Source organism: Salmo trutta, chromosome 18 (genome assembly GCF_901001165.1).
Source record: "Salmo trutta chromosome 18, fSalTru1.1, whole genome shotgun sequence".
NCBI classification, from domain to species: domain Eukaryota; kingdom Metazoa; phylum Chordata; class Actinopteri; order Salmoniformes; family Salmonidae; genus Salmo; species Salmo trutta.
This window is the reverse complement of record NC_042974.1, coordinates 51,189,013-51,205,956: the sequence shown is the minus strand read 5'-3', so window position 1 is coordinate 51,205,956 and position 16,944 is coordinate 51,189,013. Positions and strand designations below refer to the sequence as shown.

The window sequence follows — 16,944 nt, the reverse complement described above, 5'->3', positions numbered from 1 at the left end:
TATCTAGGAGTTCCGACTTCAACTGTAGCTGCTTCATGCAGTGTTTACTACTTTCATCAGATAGAGGGCCTCTGAAATGCCACCCTATTTCCTATTTAGTGCACTACTTTTGACCAGGACCCATAGGACCCTAGTCAAAAGTAGTGCACTTCATTGGAAATAGGGACGCAGACATAGTTACTTTTACTCAAGCATTAAATTGCCAGTATACTCAGGTTCTACAGTACAGTTCCCATCAATACTGCAATTATACACTTTACAAAAATATAAAACGCAACAATTAAAAGATAGCAGAAATGTTCCATACGCACTAACTTTGGTGCACACATTTGTATACATTCCTGTCCAACCTAAGTGTATTTAAACTTCCGACTTCAACGCGACATATGGAGCTTACAAATATGGCCTAGCTTCTAGTGACAGACACAGAACCAACAAACCCTGGATTTAGACAGCATATCAGAGGGAATATCATTTGCATAAAACGGATATAGGTCTACTGTACCAGCACCTCAAGTGTTGCCTGTTTAGCCAAAGGCTAATAAAACAGCACATGTTACAATCCCGACAGAAGACATGAACATGACATCAGGAGTGCTCGGAACATCAGGGCCTTGGCTCTAGATCTGGTCTGACAAGCCAAACCTGAACAGGGGCTTTAGAAGAGAATAGGGACCCATTTAAAACACAAGGACTACCCTTGTTGTTCTACAGGTAGACAGAACTGTTCAGTGGCATTCCACTGAGGTCTCTGGCAATTTTCACATAACCTTTCAAGCATGCCTTTCAACCAAACACTCCAGCTCAGATAAGGAAATATCAGGTTGTTGTCATCTGTATAGCCTTGTGATAAGAGATTAAAAGCTTTTATAAAATGTTTTGATAGATCAAATTAGATAGAAATATGCATATATGCATGCATCACTACCCTTGTCTGTCCTTGTCACACAATGAGAGCAAGTAAAATACCACACATCTCATAACACTGTAGGTAAAATATTGTTCACAATAAAACATGTTAGAATGTAGGCTACATCTCAGCTCTCCAATCCCATGACAAGGCCTATGAAAATTGCCCACATAAAATGTCCTTCTGCGAAATTAACCTAAGGGAGATAAAAGTTTTTCTTAAAGTCCCTTTTACCTTGGTGGTGACACTCAGCCTCTGCAGGGAGAGGTTTCCGTTCTCTGCCGGTGTAGGGGTCGTGTCTCTCGAGGTGCCGTTGCTTTTCGCTGCTTCCCCTGGTAACGGGATGCCCTCCGTGACATACTCTTTACGGCACTTTAAGCTGTGCTTATTTAGTACCTCCGCCGTTTTAGCGTCTACCACGATCAGCTCGAGGCTGCCCACTGTGGCTCGTATCCGGGCAACGACCTGCTGGTGGCTCTCGCCCTCCACGCTGTCCCCGTTAACGAACGTCAGTAGGTCCCCGGCGAAGAGACCGGCGGCGGCGGCGGGAGAGTCCGGTTCTACGAGTCGGATAAACTGTCCGGTTTTCCCTTTCTCACCGTGCAGATGAAAGCCGTAGCCATTCGACCCCTTTCCTAAAACACAAAGTCTAGGCCGGAGATTTGACATAATATTGCCGCTTATCAAATATTCCCACAGATACAGTCACAACAAAAAGAAATGAAAAGTGGACAACAAACAAGCGAACATAAATTAGACTGACGGATTAACGAATTCGCACGGTGTGTCACTGTGACACTACTTTCTGTTAGCTGAAACCTTGCGCTTCGGGTAAAGTCCTCACAGAAACGTTGAAATCAAGTAACTATGTTTGAACTGCACTCAGTCAGGGCTCGCAAGACCCACAAAAGAAGTTTTGCATGTGTGTTCAAATGAACTGGGGTTAGTTTTTAAAGTTGACGGTGACGTGTTCTGGTCTGACAGGTGACAAGACCAATCAGTAATCTCCTTTGGGAAAACGCTGTTTTCTACGAATATAGGTTTAAAAAGAAATGCCTGAAACTAGAACCAGGGTTCCCCAAATGTTCTGAGTAAAAGAAAACGTATTTAATTTAGCAAAATATGTTCCAAAGTATTCCCACGCATAGTAAAGAAAGAATTTGCCCCGCAAGGGATTTTATTTGCCCCCCCCCCCTCCCCCCCAGGTTTTCTGAGCAAAAGAAAGTGTTGTTTATTTGTATTTTTATTGTTGGACATAAAATACTGTAAAAACACCAGCATATCAGCTCCAAATGATTTTAATGTTTGAAATCTGTTCCAAAGTATTCCCACGCGTTATAGAGATACACACTGAGTATATAAAAGAACAAGAGCACCTGCTCTTTCCATGACATAGACTGACCAGGTGAAAGCTATGATCCCTTATTGAGGGGAGGACACAAGTTAAAGAAGAATTTTTAAGCCTTGAGACATGGATTGTGTATGTGTGCCATTCAGAGAGTGAATGAGCAAGACAAAATATTTAAGTGCCTTTGAATAGGGTATGATAGTAAGTGCCATACACTCTGGTTTGTGTCAAGAACTGCAAAGCTGCTGGGTTTTTCACACTCAACAGTTTCTCATGTGTATCAAGAATGGCCCACCACCCAAAGGACATCCAGCCAACATTTGTTATTTAACTAGGCAATTCAGTTAAGAACAAATTCTTATTTACAATGACAGCCTACCACAGCCAACACTGGGCCAACTGTGTGCCACCCTATGGGACTCCCAATCACAGCCGGATGTAATACAGCCTTGATTCGAACCAGGGACTGTAGTGACACCTCTTGCACTGAAATGCAGTGCCTTATACCGCTGTGCCACAACTGTGGCAAGCATTGGAGTCAACATGGGCCAGCATCCCTGTGGAACGCTTTCGACAACTTGTAGAGTCCATGCCGCAACAAATTGAGGCTGTTCTGAGGACAAAAGCGGGGGTGGGTCAACTCAATATTAGGAAGGTGTTCCTAATGTTTGGTATACTCAGTGTATATGTAATCATATACAAATGTGAGTAAAGTTTGAACTGATTAGGTTTTAGTCAAATATATATTTTTGGGCTTCTTGCGGTCAATTTGCAGTCTTCAAATGACTTGCAATTGATTTATTTAACTTGGCAAGTCAGTTAAGAACAAATTCTTATTTGTTCCGGCCCCCTGACCTTGCGCTCAAGAAAAAAAACAATCGTCCCATGGCTGAATCTAGTTGATGACCCCTGCCCTACATACCAGTCTTGACGGGAAGGAAAAAAAACTGTCCGGGGAGGTTCTCTTCTGCACTGTTCAACCAATCCAGTAAATGTGGAGAAGAAGTTTAGATGGAGTGTTGCCTTGTTAATGGTCGTCACTAGTTACCACAGCCACAAAGTCAAACATTTCCATTTTAGTCATTTAGCAGGTGGGATTATTTAAGATACTCTTTGAAGAGGTAGGCCCTCGCCAAGAGACCAGAGGTGGCAGAACGGAGAGCTCGGGTTGGAGTGTAGGGTTTGAGCATAGCCTGAAGAAAGGAAGGGGCAGTTCCTCTTGCTGCTCCGTAGGGAAGTTCCATGGAAGCCAGTGGAGTGTGCAGAGGAGCGGGGTGACATAGGAGAACTTGGAAAGGTTGAAGACAAGGCGGGCTGCATCATTCTGGATGAGTTGCAGGGGTTTGATGGCACAAGCAGGGAGCCCAGCCAACAGCGAGTTGCAGTAGTCCAGACGGGAGATGACAAGTGCCTGGATTAGGACTTGAGCAGCTTCCTGTGTGAGGTAGGGTCGTACTCTACGGATGTTGTGGCTCATGAACCTGCAGGAGAGAGTCACTGCTTTCATGTTTGCAGAGAACGACAGGGTGTTGTACAGGGTCATGCCAAGGTTCTTTGCACTCTGGGAGGGGGACACCGTGGAGTTGTCACCAGTACCCGGTGCAGACACAGATCGGAGTGGCCTGCCAGGTAGGATGCAATCCAAAGTGTGCAGAGCCTGAGATGCCCAGCCCTGAGAGGGTGGAGAGGAGGATCTGATGGCTCACAGTGTCAAAGTCAGCAGATAGATCTAGGAGGATGAAAACAGAGGAGAGAGTCAGCTTTGGCAGTGCAGAGAGACTCCGTGACATAGAGAAGAGCAGTCTCGCTTGAGTGACTCGTCTTGAAGCCTGACTGGTTAGGGTCAAGAAGATCGTTCTGAGAGAGATAGCGAGAGAGTTGGTCAGAGACAGCACACTCAAGTGTTTTGGAAAGAAAAGAAAGAAGGGATACTGGTCTGTAGAGTTGTTGGTTTCTTGAGGAGGAGAGCCACTCAGGCCATTTTGAAGTCAGAGGAGACTCAGCCAGTGGTCAGGGATGAGTTGATGAGGGAAGTGAGGAATGGGAGGTCTTCAGAGATGGTCTGGAGAAGGGAGGTGGTGATGGGGTAGAGTGGGCAGGTTGTCGGGTGGCTGGACCTCACTAATTGCAGGATTTCATCTGGAGAGAGAGGGGAGAAAGAGGTCAAGGCGTAGGATAGTTTTGTGAGAGTGTGACCAGTAGACTCAATAGGCTGAGTGAATGAGGAGCGGATGTCGTCAACCTTCTTTTCAAAGTGGATGGAGGAGAAGGTGGAAGAGTTTCATCCAAACTGATGAAATTTAGAGTGATAGAAAGTAGCTTTAGCATAAACCGACCTATTTCTACAATTTATCTTCTTAAAATCAGATTTTAAACCTAACCCTACCTTATCCACAAGGATAAACTTATGCCTAACCCTAACCTTAAAATTATGACCAAATAGCACATTTTTCCGATATTGCCAATTTTGACTTTGTGGCTGAGGTAATTAGTGAAAACCCATGTTAACGTCCAAAAGTAGCTCTCTTTCCATTTCCCCTCAAAACCGGAACATCATGTTGGGGAGGCTAACACTGTCGTTGAGTTTATCAGACAGCCAATGGGCTGCCTTTAAATTCCTCTATGAACAAAAGTTGTCACCTAGGCTATTACTTGTCAAGTAGATTATGGGCTTGCAGACATTTTTTGGTACCTTTCCCCAGATCTGGGTCTTGACACAATCCTGTCTCGGCGCTCTACAAACAATTCCTTCGACCTCATGGCTTGGTTTTTGCTCTGACATGCAATGTCAACTGTGGGACCTTATATAGACAAGTGTGTGCCTTTCCAAATCATGTCCAATCAATTGAATTTACCACAGGTGGACTCCAATCAAGTTGTAGAAACATCTCAAGGGGGCAGCAGGGCAGCCTAGTGGTTAGAGCGTTGGACTAGTAACCGCAAGGTTGCAAGTTCGAATTCCCGAGCTGACAAGGTACAAATCTGTCGTTCTGCCCCTGAACAGGCAGTTAACCCACTGTTCCTAGGCCGTCATTGAAAATAAGAATTTGTTCTTAACTGATTTGCCCAGTTAAATAAAGGTAAAAAATGATCAAAGGAAACATGATCCCCCTGAGCTCAATTCCAAGTCTCATAGCAAAGAGTCTGAATACTTATACCTGTTTTTTTATTTTCGATACATTTGCAAACATTTCTAAAAACCTGTTTTTGCATTGTCATTATGGGGTGTGTAGATTGCTGAGGAATTTGTTTTATTTAATCCATTTTAGAATAAGGTAACATAACAAAATGTGGAACTGTGAAGGGGGTCTGAATACTTTCCGAAGGCACTGTAAATCAGTCAAGGTTATTTGTATTGTAACAAAATGTGGTTCACATGTTGCAAACTCTGTCAAGACAACATATGCAAGAACATTCATATCGACTTCACGGTGGCATAACGGGCATGTTTATACCTCTTGATCTGTTTGACTTAGAGTGATGAAATTTGGCATACATGGTCAGGCATATAAGTCTAGCTAACCCACACAATATCTCAGACACCACTGGCCCAATTTTGGAAGATTGGGTAAATAATGCGTCTTGCCATAGAGATCCATAATTTACAAAATTACACTGATTGGCCCAAGGGGGTGCTGCATCATTCGTGTGGGACGGCATGTTTACTATTGCTTTGTTCTAATTAATTTAATAGGATCTCTATGATATAGACACTGTCATTGATAGGCTATGGCTATTTATGTGAATGCAAAGCCTCTTCGTGATTCCTCATCCATAGACGTAATCCAAACTGATAACACGTTTCTTTGTTCCTGAAAGAATAAAAACAAATCTCATGAAAATAGGTCAACTATAAAACCCTTCTAAGTTCAATGTAACACACAGTTGGGAATATAAGAACATTACATTCATTGTTTTACATTTGACCATGATGCCTTCAGCCCTTCAGGGAATAACAGAACATAAATTAGAAGACAATGCCCTCTGGCGGTGTGTACCAACTTTGAGCGCTCCCTCTCTCTCTCTCTCAATCTCTCTAACACACACACACACACACACACACACACACACACACACACACACACACACACACACACACACACACACAATATTCCCAGTGAAGTGAGAGACAAATACAAAACATTTTAGAAAATATTATTTTTATGCAGCATACATCAAATACAACATTTGGCATTCTCACAAGAAACTACTGACCAGGTAAATAACATATTGTAATATTCTGAGTAAAATACTCAAGTTCATACTCAAATTGGCAACCTGAAATAACTTCAGCAGCATAATATTATGAAATTGTATTATTATATATCTGAAAGCAGGTGTGAGTTATTTGCATGGAAGCATTTGTGTTGGTTGATTAACACATCACATGCTTTTGAATGCTGTATTTAAACCCATTCGTTTTTGTGTTCCAGGCAGCTGCTCACAGGAAGTGAATGTTGTCTTTAAGCATGGTGGCTCCCAGGTTGTGCCGGAACGTGTTATGGCTTTGTTTGGTGAGAGCACATTGCTAATTGAGTTTGGTCATGCTGAAATGGAGCTCTTGAAAAAATGGACGCCTGCCTCCTGGGCTCTATCACTTCCTGGGACCCTTTTTGTTTTGTTTAGTTTGTATATCTGTGGTTGTAACTAGCATGGGTTTTAAAGTTAAAAGTAAAAGAGCATGCTATGAAGTATGGAAAATAATGATGGAATTGAAGTAAGAATTTTAACTGAGAACATGCTTAAACTTTGATCCCAATATATGTGGAGAAAACCATGCCATAGAAAATAAATGTTTGAAAACATTATTTTGTTGTCTGCCTCTGCTTCACTCTGCCCAGACTTAGAACCCAACACTTTCCACATTGTGACACATGCATGGCACTGCATTTTAATTCTAACACAGTGTCATGGATCCTAGGGGAAATGTGTTCATCTTGAAACAGCTCTCCCTTGTAAAAGGGGGAAAACGTTTCTATGACATTTCTGTACTTGTGTAAAAGATAAATACAAAAACCTCAAAGTCAATTCCCCCGCACTCATCCGAAGCTGATTAGTTGATGTACATCCCTCCCTGTAAGTTCCTTGCTGTGTACTACTTAGATGGCACCTCTTCACTCCCCTTGGTTGTACCTGGCAGAGCTGATGCAGATCGGGGGAGTATAGAGTCAGAGGGGAGAGAAAGAGGTATCTGCATCAGAAGTAGCTACAGCAACCAGACTTTTCCTTCTGAGACTCAATGTACTCATGAATCTGGAACTTGGGCTCGTTGGGCTGCTGGCCATGTACTGCCCTGTGCTTCAGCTCCCTGCAGAAGGGAAAGAAAGATGGATGGATGGAGGAAGGGATGGCAGGATGAGCACAAAAAAAGTGAGGGAGACATTTTTTTTATTGTTCACATAGAGTAATTCCATGACGCCAGTGTGGGTGTAGCAAGAGAGTATCTGTGTTGTCACTTACTTTGCCACTGCAATGAAAGCCAGATCAACGTTCACCCCAGTCTTGGCACTTGTCTCCATGAAAGGAACAGAATACTCCTTGGAGAGGAAAACAGATCTATTACATTCAACTTGGGTAAGGATTGGATTGTCAATTTAGAATACTGTGTGCTTAATCCTGAATTGAAATTAGGATCTACATATTGGCGTAACTGTAAATGTTGCACATATCTGTTCTTGGCATCAATGTATGATTTACTTCACAGGGGACCATGGTGCTCACCCTGGCCAGCTTCTCTCCTTCGTCTCTCCTGATCACTCTTTCACTGGCCATGTCCGCCTGTAGGGGGAAAAGAGATTCATACCATTGGAGAAGAGAAAGGCCAAAATATCCAAATAGGCCAAATATCTCAGTGTCAAACACAACGCACTTGCATTATCTGAACGTCTCATTTCTGTTGAATAACTGGAACGAACAACCAGCCTGAGTGAGTCAGAGAGTGTGTCAAATCATTTGTGTGTGGTGTTATGTGAGGTAGGGCGAACAGCATACTTCTCCTTCTCTTACACTACAAAAAGCTTTTTCAGGCCTATCCATTCCGTCCATTCCTCTCACCTTGTTGCCCAGCAACATGATGACTACATCCCTCTGTGCATACTCATGAATCTCTGTAAGCCACGCCTACAGAGGGAGAAACAGCCAATCAGAGGACAAGAAGGGAGGTTGCGTGAACACAGCTAATACTCGTAAGAAGTTCGTAACAAGTAACAAGTGGGAAACCCGAACAATACCATAGTACCTGTAAACTGGGAGCAACGAGTAGTGCTTTAGGGTCGAGTTCATGGCCAACTACATTGCAGACGCATGCCAGATCTTACCACGCCTGGATAGATACAATGCATTTGGAAAGTATTCAGATCCCTTGACTTTTTCAACATTTTGTTACGTTACAGCCTTATTCTAAAATGGATTAAATAAACGTTTTTCCTCATCAATCTACACACAATACCACATAATGACAAAACAAAAACATGTTTTTTGAAATATTTGCTAATGTATTAAAATTAAAAAACAGAAATACCTTATTTACAGAATTATTCAGACTCTGCTATGAGACTCGAAATTGATTTCAGGTGCATCCTGTTTCCAATGATCATCCTTGAGATGTTTCTACAACTTGATTGGAGTCCACCTGTGGTAAATTCAATTGATTGGACATGATTTGGAGAGGCACGCATCTGTCTATATAAGGTCCCACAGTTGACAGTGCATGTCAGAGCAAAAACCAAGCCATGAGGTCGAAGGAATTGCCTGTAGAGCGCCGAGACAGGATTGTGTCTAGGCACAAATCTAGGGAATGGTAACAAAACATTTCTGCAGCATTGAAAGTCTGCAAGAACACTGTGGCCTCAATCATTCTTAAATGGAAAAGGTTTGGAATAACCAAGGCTCTTCCTAGAGCTGGCTGCCCGGCCAAACTGAGCAATCGGGGGAGAAGGGCCTTGGTCAGGAAGGTGACAGAGCTCCAGAGTTCCTCTGTGGAGATGGGAGAACCTTCCAGAAGGACAACCACCTCTGCACACTCCACCAATCAGGCCTTTATGGTAGAGTGGCTGGATGGAATCCACTCCTTAGTAAAAGGCACATGACAGCCTGCTTGGAGTTTGCCAAAAGGCACCTAAAGGACTCTCAGACCATGAGAAACAAGATTCTCTGGTCTGATGAAACCAAGATTGAACTCTTTGGCCTGAATGCCAAAGCGATACGTCTGGAGGAAACCTGGCACCATCCCTACGGTGAAGCATGGTGGTGGCAGCATCATGCTGTGGGGTGGTTTTTCAGTGGCAGGGACTGCGAGACTAGTCAGGATCGAGGGAAAGATGAATGGAGCAAAGTACATGGAGATCCTTGATGAAAACCTGCTCCAGAGCACTCAGGACCTCAGACTGGGACAAAGCTTCACCTTCCAACAGGACAACGACCCTAAGCACACAGCCAAGACAACGCAGGAGTGGCTTCGGGGCAAGTCTCTGAATGTTCTTGAGCAGCCCAGCCTGAGCACAGACTTGATCGAACATTTCTGGAGAGACCTAAAAATAGCTGTGTGGCGACGCTCCCCATGCAACCTGACAGAGCTTGAGAGGATCTGCAGAGAAGAATGGGAGAAACTCCCCAAATACAGGTGTCCCAAGCTTGTACCGTCATACCCAAGAAGACTGTACGCTGTAATCGCTGCCAAAGGTGCTTCAACAAAGTACTGAGTAAAGGGTCTGAATGCTTATGTAAATGTCATAGTTACGGGGTTTTTTTGCAAACATTTCTAAAAAACGTTTTTTGCTTGTCATTATGGGGTATTGTGTGTAGAATGATGAGGGGGGAAAAATAATTTAATAAATCTTAGAATAAGGCTTTAACGTAACTGTCACGAATCCCACCGAAGGTGGCTCCCCTGCCTGCTCGGGCGGCGATCGGCGGTCGTCGTCGCCGACCTACTAGCCGCCGCTGATCCCTTTTTCCTTTTCGTTTGGTATGTCTTATTGTTTGCACCTGTTCCTCATTTGGTCTTTTGATTTTGGTTATTTAAGCCTGGTTAGCCCGCCCAGTGTTGTGCGGGATTATTTTAGCGTCAGGTTGTACTTTTGTCGTTGGATGTGCTGGCGATTATTTACTTAATATTGTATACATGCTGTGCACCTGTTTTGGGCACTTGGCAATTTTCCCACGCCGTTTGTGTTGGCGTTGATCGTGTTGTTTTTTGTTCAAATAAACACGAAGTTCCGTACCTCTGCTCTCTGCGCCTGACTCCTACCACCACTCCTAGCAACACTGTGACAGAATCCCGCACCAGCTATGGAGTCAGCAGGAGCAGCCTCCCCTCCTCTCCCATCGATGGAGGAACGGGTCCTTCACCATACCACCATCCTCCACCGAATCGGCTCAGCGATGGAGCAGATGATGGAAAGGATGGACCGATGGGAGAGGAGTGGCCTCCCTACCGCATCCCCAGCACCAAATCCCCCTCCACCATCTACCCCTCCACCGACGTCTGGACCCGGAGCCCTACGCCTGGCTCTCCCCAGGGAGTACGATGGAGCGGCGGCGGGGTGCCAGGGGTTCCTGCTACAGTTGGATTTGTACCTGGCTACCATTCATCCAGCTCACTCGGGAGAGGAGAGCGTAAGCGCCCTCATCTCCTGCTTAACGGGACGTGCCCTGGAGTGGGCCAACGCAGTGTGGTATGGCCCAGACTCGGCAAGGGATCACTACCCCGAGTTCACCCGCCGTTTCCGGGCCGTGTTCGACCACCCAGCAGAAGGCCGGGCGGCGGGTGAACGGCTGTTCCACCTGCGTCAGGAGACGAGGAGTGCACAGGACTTTGCTCTGGAGTTCCGGACCTTGGCTGCTGGAGCGGGGTGGAACGACAGGGCCCTGATGGACCACTATCGGTGTAGCCTCCGGGAGGACGTCCGCCGTGAGCTAGCCTGTCGGGACACTACCCTGTCACTAGATGAACTGATCGACATGTCCATTCGTCTCGACAATCTGCTGGCTGCGCGAGGGCGTCCAGACGGGGCCCTGTTGGTTCCACCTCCAGGTCCTCCAGCTCCCATACCTATGGAGCTAGGGGGGGCCGCGTCCAGGGGAACCGGAGGAGGAGGCTCCCCTTGTCCCCAGTGTGGTCGGAGAGGACACACTACCGACCGGTGCTGGGGGAGCTCCTCTGGGAATCGGGATGGCAGGCGGAGCACTCCTCGTCCATCTCAGGTGAGTAAGCACCAACCTCACCCAGAGCCCCCTGTTGGTCACATGTTCGTTTTAGTAACTTTCCCCTTGTTTTCTCCCTCTTTCCAGCATAAGGCGCTAGTCGATTCAGGCGCAGCTGGAAACTTTATTCATCGTGGGCTCGCATTAAGGCTAGGGATTCCCCTGGTGTCGTTGGACCAACCTTTCCCCGTGCACTCCTTAGATAGCCGACCATTAGGGTCAGGACTGGTCAGGGAGGCCACGGTGCCACTGGACATGGTAACGCAGGGGGATCATGGGGAACGGATTAGTCTCTTCCTCATTGATTCTCCTGCGTTTCCAGTGGTGCTGGGGATTCCCTGGCTGGCCAATCACAATCCCAATATTTCGTGGAGACAGGGGGCTCTCAGAGGGTGGTCAGAGGAGTGCTCAGGCAGGTGTAAGGGAATTTCCATCGGTGCGACGACGGTGGAGAGTCCAGACCAGGTTTCCACAGTGCGCATTCCCTCAGAATATGCCGATTTGGCTATCGCCTTCTGTAAAAAGAGGGCGACCCGATTACCACCTCATCGACGAGGGGATTGCGTGATAAATCTCCAGGTAAACGCTGCACTTCCCAGGAGTCATGTGTACCCATTGTCACAGGAGGAGACGTTGGCTATGGAGACATATGTCACGGAATCTCTGAGACAGGGGTATATACGGCCCTCCATGTCACCCGTCTCCTCGAGTTTCTTTTTCGTGAAGAAAAAGGATGGAGGTTTGCGCCCGTGCATTGATTATCCAGGTCTAAATTCCGTAGGGTTCAGTTACCCACTACCTCTCATCGCGACGGCGGTGGAATCATTTCACGGCGCGCGTTTTTTCACGAAACTGGACCTCAGGAGCGCTTACAATCTGGTGCGTATCCGGGGAGGAGACGAGTGGAAAACCGCATTCAGTACCACATCGGGCCACTATGAGTACCTCGTCATGCCGTACGGGTTAAAGAATGCTCCAGCCGTCTTTCAATCCTTTGTTGACGAGATTCTCAGGGACCTGCACGGGCATGGGGTGGTGGTGTATATTGACGACATCCTGATTTATTCCGCCACCCGCGCCGCGCATGTCTCCCTGGTGCGCAAGGTGCTTGGGCGACTGCTGGAGAATGACCTGTACGTCAAGGCTGAGAAATGTGAGTTTTTCAAACGAGCCGTTTCCTTCCTGGGGTATCGCATTTCCACCTCGGGGGTGGTGATGGAGGATGACCGCGTTAAAGCCGTGCGTAATTGGCCGACTCCGACCACGGTAAAGGAGGTGCAGCGGTTTTTAGGGTTTGCCAATTACTACCGGAGGTTTATCCGGGGCTTTGGTCAAGTTGCGGCTCCCATTACCTCACTGCTGAAGGGGGGTCCGGCGCGCTTGCGCTGGTCAGCAGAGGCGAACAGAGCGTTCAGTCGCCTGAAGGAGCTGTTTACCGACGCTCCAGTGCTGGCTCATCCGGATCCCTCTTTGGCATTCATAGTGGAGGTGGACGCGTCCGAGGCTGGGGTGGGGGCCGTGCTATCACAGCGCTCGGGCACGCCACCCAAACTCTGCCCGTGCGCTTTCTTTTCTAGGAAGCTAGGGCCGGCGGAGCAGAACTATGACGTGGGGGACAGGGAGTTGTTAGCTGTGGTCAAGGCTCTGAAGGTGTGGAGACATTGGCTTGAGGGGGCTAAGCACCCTTTCCTTATCTGGACTGACCACCGTAATCTCGAGTACATCCGGGCAGCTAGGAGACTGAATCCGCGTCAGGCCAGGTGGGCCATGTTCTTTACCCGTTTCCGGTTCACGATCTCTTATCGGCCAGGTTCACAGAACACGAAGGCCGACGCACTGTCCCGCCTATATGACACCGAGGAGAGGGCCATCGATCCGGCTCCCATTCTTCCGGCGTCGTGTTTGGTAGCTCCGGTGGTATGGGAGCTGGACGCGGAGATCGAGCGGGCGTTACGGTCGGAACCTGCACCATCGCAGTGTCCGGCAGGTGTTCAGTACGTACCGCTTGGTCTCCGTGATCGATTGATTCGATGGGCCCATAATCTCCCCTCCTCGGGTCACCCTGGGATCGAGAGGACAGTGCGGAACCTGAGGGGGAAGTACTGGTGGCCCACCTTGGGTAAGGACGTGCGGTTCTATGTTTCCTCCTGCTCGGTGTGCGCTCAGAGCAAGGCTCCTCGACACCTGCCTAGAGGGAAATTACACCCCCTCCCCGTTCCATAGCGGCCGTGGTCACACTTGTCAGTGGACTTCCTCACTGACCTTCCCGTATCTCAGGGGAACACCACTATCCTGGTCGTTGTGGATCGGTTCTCGAAGTCCTGTCGTCTCATCCCGTTGCCCGGTCTCCCTACGGCTCTGCAGACTGCGGAGGCACTGTTTACCCATGTCTTCCGGCACTACGGGGTGCCCGAGGACATCGTTTCTGATCGGGGTCCCCAGTTCACGTCCAGAGTTTGGAGGGCGTTCATGGAACGTTTGGGGGTCTCGGTCAGCCTGACCTCGGGTTTCCACCCCGAGAGTAATGGGCAGGTGGAGAGGGTGAACCAAGAGGTGGGTAGGTTTCTAAGGACGTATTGCCAGGACTGGCCCAGAGAATGGGCGAGATACGTGCCATGGGCAGAAATGGCCCAAAATTCTCTACGGCACTCATCAACCAACATGTCACCGTTCCAGTGCGTGTTGGGCTACCAGCCGGTCCTGGCTCCATGGCACCAGAGCCAGACCGAGGCTCCTGCGGTGGAGGATTGGGTGCAGCGCTCGAAGGACACCTGGAGAGCCGTCCAAGACGCACTCAATAAGGCGAGTGGACGGCAGAAGAAGAGCGCTGACCAGCACCGCAGTGAGACCCCTGTGTTTGCACCAGGGGATCGAGTCTGGCTCTCGGCTAGAAACCTGCCCCTCCGCTTGCCCTGCCGGAAGCTGGGCCCGCAGTGTGTAGGGCCGTTTAAAGTCCTGAGGAGGATAAACGAGGTGTGTTACCGGTTACAACTTCCATCTTACTACCGTATTAACCCCTCGTTTCATGTGTCTCTCCTCAGGCCGGTGGTGGCTGGTCCCATGCAGGAAGGTGAGGTGCCGGAGGTTCCTCCCCCCGCTGGACATTGGGGGGTCCCCGGCGTATAGGATACGCGCCATTCTGGACTCCAGACTTCGGGGGGGGGGGCCTACAGTACCTCGTCGACTGGGAGGGGTACGGCGCGGAGGAGAGGTGCTGGGTACACAGGAGGGACATTTTGGACCCCCCACTACTGAGGGAGTTCCACCGCCTTCATGGGGATCGCCCTGCGCCTCGTCCTCCGGGTCGCCCTCGAGGTCGGTGGCGGCGCGCTGCGGGAGCCGCACGTCAGGAGGGGGGTACTGTCACGAATCCCACCGAAGGTGGCTCCCCTGCCTGCTCGGGCGGCGCTCGGCGGTCGTCGTCGCCGACCTACTAGCCGCCGCTGATCCCTTTTTCCTTTTCGTTTGGTATGTCTTATTGTTTGCACCTGTTCCTCATTTGGTCTTTTGATTTTGGTTATTTAAGCCTGGTTAGCCCGCCCAGTGTTGTGCGGGATTATTTTAGCGTCAGGTTGTACTTTTGTCGTTGGATGTGCTGGCGATTATTTACTTAATATTGTATACATGCTGTGCACCTGTTTTGGGCACTTGGCAATTTTCCCACGCCGTTTGTGTTGGCGTTGATCTTGTTGTTTTTTGTTCAAATAAAAACGAAGTTCCGTACCTCTGCTCTCTGCGCCTGACTCCTACCACCACTCCTAGCAACACTGTGACAGTAACAAAATGTGAATACCTTCCAAACACACTGTATTTAACATATCAGCTAATAACATCATATGATACAGTAATCTAGTGCCCAACTGCACAGTCAATGACGTGGTTGATACAGTGCAATGTAGTCGGGCAGGAACTCGGCCATTTAGTTTTCACATGCACATACACACACACACACACACATTATTGTTCATGTCAACACTTTATGGTATCAATTTACATTTCAGGCAATATCCTCCTCATAATTGGTATGATTAGTCATTTGTCAACAATTCTGCAGGGCATCACCAGTTAAAGACATTATAATGGCAGAGGTGTCAAGCAGAGAGCAAGACCAAGACTCACCCGTATGTTGTCAAAGGAGGATTTGCTGGTGATGTCATATAAAAGGAGTAAGGCTGTGAGAAAGAAAAAACATGAAATGTAGCCCTATGAATAATAGATGTATGTATATGATATACATAGCTAAAGTTATAATCAGGTATCTCCTTATGGCTGAGATCCCTGGCCAATCTGGCCAGAGCCAGATTGTTGGCTTGACAAGACTGTTTTACTGTAGGTGTCCCTGTAGAAGGTGTAACAGGGACACCTGTAACACTGTTACACATATCCACTTCACACTGCAGAAATATGTATTCAATGTTTGTGTATTCCTATTGGTTGGTTGAATTTACATATCAAAAAGGTATATTGCCATTGGTCATGCTTGTAGATAGGGGGAGATCGTAAATTCTTCTGTCTGATATTGACATGCAAGCGATAAATCACGTTCTGAAATAGTGCATTCTATTTATGTATTTACAATGTGTACGAGTTTATTATGTACATATACTTTATATATACAGTACCAGTCAAAAGTTTGCAAACATCTACTCATTCAAGGGCTTTTCTTTATTTTTACTATTTTCTACATTGTAAAAAAAATGGTGAAGACATCAAAACTATGAAATAACACATATGGAATCATGTAGTAACCAAAAAAGTGTTAAACAAATCATAATATATTTTAGATTTTAGATTCTTCAAAGTAGCCACCCTTTGCCTTGATGACAGCTTTCCACACTCTTGGCATTCTCTCAACCAACTTCATGAGATAGTCACCTGGAATGCATTTCAATTAACAGGTGTGCCTTGTTAAAAGTTCATTTGTGGAATTTCTTTCCTTCTTAATGCATTTGAGCCAATCAGTTGTGTTGCGACAAGGTAGGGGTGGTATACAGAAGATAGCACTATTTGGTAAAAGACCAAGTCCATATTATGTCAAGAACAGCTCAAATAAGCAAAGAGTAAGGACAGTTCAGCATTACATTAAGACATGAAGGTCAGTCAATGCGGAAAATTTCAAGAACTTGAACGTTTCTTCAAGTGCAGTCGCAAAAACAATCAAGCGCTATGAAACTGACTCTCATGAGGACCGCCACAAGAAAGGAAGACCCAGAGTTACCTCTGCTGCAGAGGATAAGTTCATTAGAGTTAACTGCACCTCAGATTGCAGCCAAAATAAATTCTTCAAAGAGTTCATGTAACATACACAACTGTTCAGAGGAGACTGCGTGAATCAGGCCTTCATGGTTGAATTGCTGCAAAGAAACCAATACTAAAGGACACCACTAAGAAGAAGAGACTTGCTTGGGCCAACAAACACGAGCAATGGACATTAGACCGGTGGAAATCTGTCCTTTGGTCTGTTGAGTCCAAATTTGAGATT

At 47.0% G+C, this 16,944-nt stretch overlaps 2 protein-coding genes across 4 annotated transcripts in view; both read right to left on the bottom strand.

Moving 5' to 3' along the window:
- LOC115153488 (Na(+)/H(+) exchange regulatory cofactor NHE-RF1) overlaps positions 1 to 1,850 on the bottom strand; it is a 39,752-nt gene extending 37,902 nt beyond the window's left edge. For all 3 annotated transcript variants that reach the window (XR_003867698.1, XR_003867699.1, XM_029698975.1), the window contains exon 1: positions 1,145 to 1,850. Coding sequence is in view for 1 of the 3 variants with exons in the window: in XM_029698975.1 (XP_029554835.1) it covers positions 1,145 to 1,579 (435 nt within the window). In the remaining 2 variants the exon portion in view is untranslated. The remainder of the gene's footprint in view (positions 1 to 1,144) is intronic.
- Positions 1,851 to 6,884: 5,034 nt separating this feature from the next.
- LOC115153487 (ras-related protein Rab-37) overlaps positions 6,885 to 16,944 on the bottom strand; it is a 30,139-nt gene continuing 20,079 nt past the window's right edge. Inside the window, exons 5-9 of the mRNA XM_029698974.1 lie at positions 15,582 to 15,634; positions 8,313 to 8,378; positions 7,980 to 8,036; positions 7,719 to 7,795; positions 6,885 to 7,566 (exon numbers count right to left, since the gene is read on the bottom strand). Of these exons, the coding sequence (XP_029554834.1) occupies positions 7,455 to 7,566; positions 7,719 to 7,795; positions 7,980 to 8,036; positions 8,313 to 8,378; positions 15,582 to 15,634 (365 nt within the window). The 3' untranslated portion in view covers positions 6,885 to 7,454. The remainder of the gene's footprint in view (positions 7,567 to 7,718; positions 7,796 to 7,979; positions 8,037 to 8,312; positions 8,379 to 15,581; positions 15,635 to 16,944) is intronic.